This window comes from Pteropus vampyrus, unplaced genomic scaffold (genome assembly GCF_000151845.1).
Source record: "Pteropus vampyrus isolate Shadow unplaced genomic scaffold, Pvam_2.0 Scaffold181, whole genome shotgun sequence".
Lineage (NCBI taxonomy): Eukaryota > Metazoa > Chordata > Mammalia > Chiroptera > Pteropodidae > Pteropus > Pteropus vampyrus.
The window spans coordinates 333471-335139 of NW_011888962.1; the positions used below are offsets into that span (position 1 = coordinate 333471).

The 1669-nt window shown below is 59.3% G+C and overlaps 1 protein-coding gene across 1 annotated transcript in view; it reads left to right on the forward strand.

Moving 5' to 3' along the window:
• Positions 1–760: 760 nt before the first annotated feature.
• LOC105299350 (cAMP-specific 3',5'-cyclic phosphodiesterase 4D) overlaps positions 761–1669 on the forward strand; it is a 774866-nt gene continuing 773957 nt past the window's right edge. The window contains exon 1 of the mRNA XM_011371033.2: positions 761–872. Within this exon, the coding sequence (XP_011369335.1) occupies positions 778–872 (95 nt within the window). The 5' untranslated portion in view covers positions 761–777. The remainder of the gene's footprint in view (positions 873–1669) is intronic.

The window sequence follows — 1669 nt, forward strand, 5'->3', positions numbered from 1 at the left end:
AGGTAGCTATCTCTGCCGCTGCTGCTGTTTCTACACCACCACCGCTAACAATTCCAGTTCTCGCCACGGCGCCCAAAGGAAGAAAGAAGAAAGGGAATAAAGTGGTACCGACCATTGGCGAAGCCGCGCACTGCACCTACTAGTCTTGGTGACTAGGGGAGCCCAGAGCACGTCCCTGCCACAACCACTGTGGAGGGAGCCCTGTTACGGTCTGTGACCCCTCCTGCTAGCAGAGCCCCCTCTCGGTCGCCTGAAGCCTCTGAGCCTCTGAGCCTCTGGTAGCTTCAAGTGGGAAGCTGAGCCCAGCCTGTGCTCAGCTCCAGAAGCAGCGGGCGGCGGCAGCAGCAGCATCAAGGAGGCGTTCGGACCAGCGTGGTGGACCCGGCTAGGCAGCAAGGCACGGAGCCACGAGCCAGGATGGAGGCGGAGAGTAGCAGCATGCCGACCCGGACGGGCAGCGCCGAGGGCAGCGACAGTGCTGGCGGGTCCACGCTCAAAGCACCTAAGCACCTCTGGAGGCACGAGCAGCACCACCAGTACCCGCTCCGGCAGCCTCAGTTCCGCCTCCTGCACCCCCATCACCACCTGCCTCCACCGCCGCCACCGCCCTCACCCCAGCCCCAGCCCCAGTGCCCGCTGCAGCCACCGCCACCACCCCCCTTGCCGCCACCCCCACCGCCCGGGGCAGCTCGCAACCGCTACGCCTCCAGCGGGGCCACCGGCCGTGTCCGGCATCGTGGCTACTCGGACACAGAGCGCTACCTGTACTGCCGCGCCATGGACCGCACCTCCTACGCGGTGGAGACTGGCCACCGGCCCGGCCTGAAGAAATCCAGGATGTCCTGGCCCTCGTCGTTCCAGGGACTCAGGCGGTGAGTGGAGAGCGCCCCCTCCCCCATTCAGGCAAGGGGTCACCTCCTCAGTTCTCAGATTCTCCTCGTTGGTCTATTTATCATCAGTAATCCTGGACCCAGGGTCAAATTCTATTCTGGGTATGGGGGAGGATGAGCAGGGGCGTGCCTGTCCTTGCTGGAGAGGTTACTATTCAGGTGTAAGAGACCCTGAAAGTACTGCATAAATGTTAAGTGTGTGTGTGTGTGTGTGTGAGAGAGAGAGGGAGAGAGAGAGAGAGGAGAGAGAGAGAGAGAGGAGAGAGAGGAGAGAGGATCCCAGTTATCTATACCACCCACCGCCCTTCTTCCCACCCACTTCCATTCCACACCCTGGCGGTTGGGACCAAACAGGCGAATTCAGTTGGCTCTGGTGGAGGAGGAAGAGTGAAAGAAGGAGAGAAGGAGGGTTGAGCCAGGGAAATACCGAGTACTCTGGAAAGTCGCCCCAGAGTAAAGGGGGTTGGAGGGGCAGATCTGATTGGGGAGGGGGCGGGGCATGGATGAGATGGCTTCGTCCCAGCATTGCGGCTTAAAAACCAGGGAACAACTAGAGTTTCTCTTTGTCAAGTCAGAAAGTAAATTGAACAGTGAAAGGGGAGAACAACACGTGGGTGACTTGGAGAGTTTGGCGCAAAATGTTCAGCTATCCTTATGAGTGAGGAGGGGTGGAAAGAGGGAGCAGGGACGTTGTGGGAGTTACACTATGCCAGTGTATGGTGTGTATGGAATCATCCCTGCAAAGTGTCAAAAAGAAAGCATCTCGTTTTAGCAGCAGG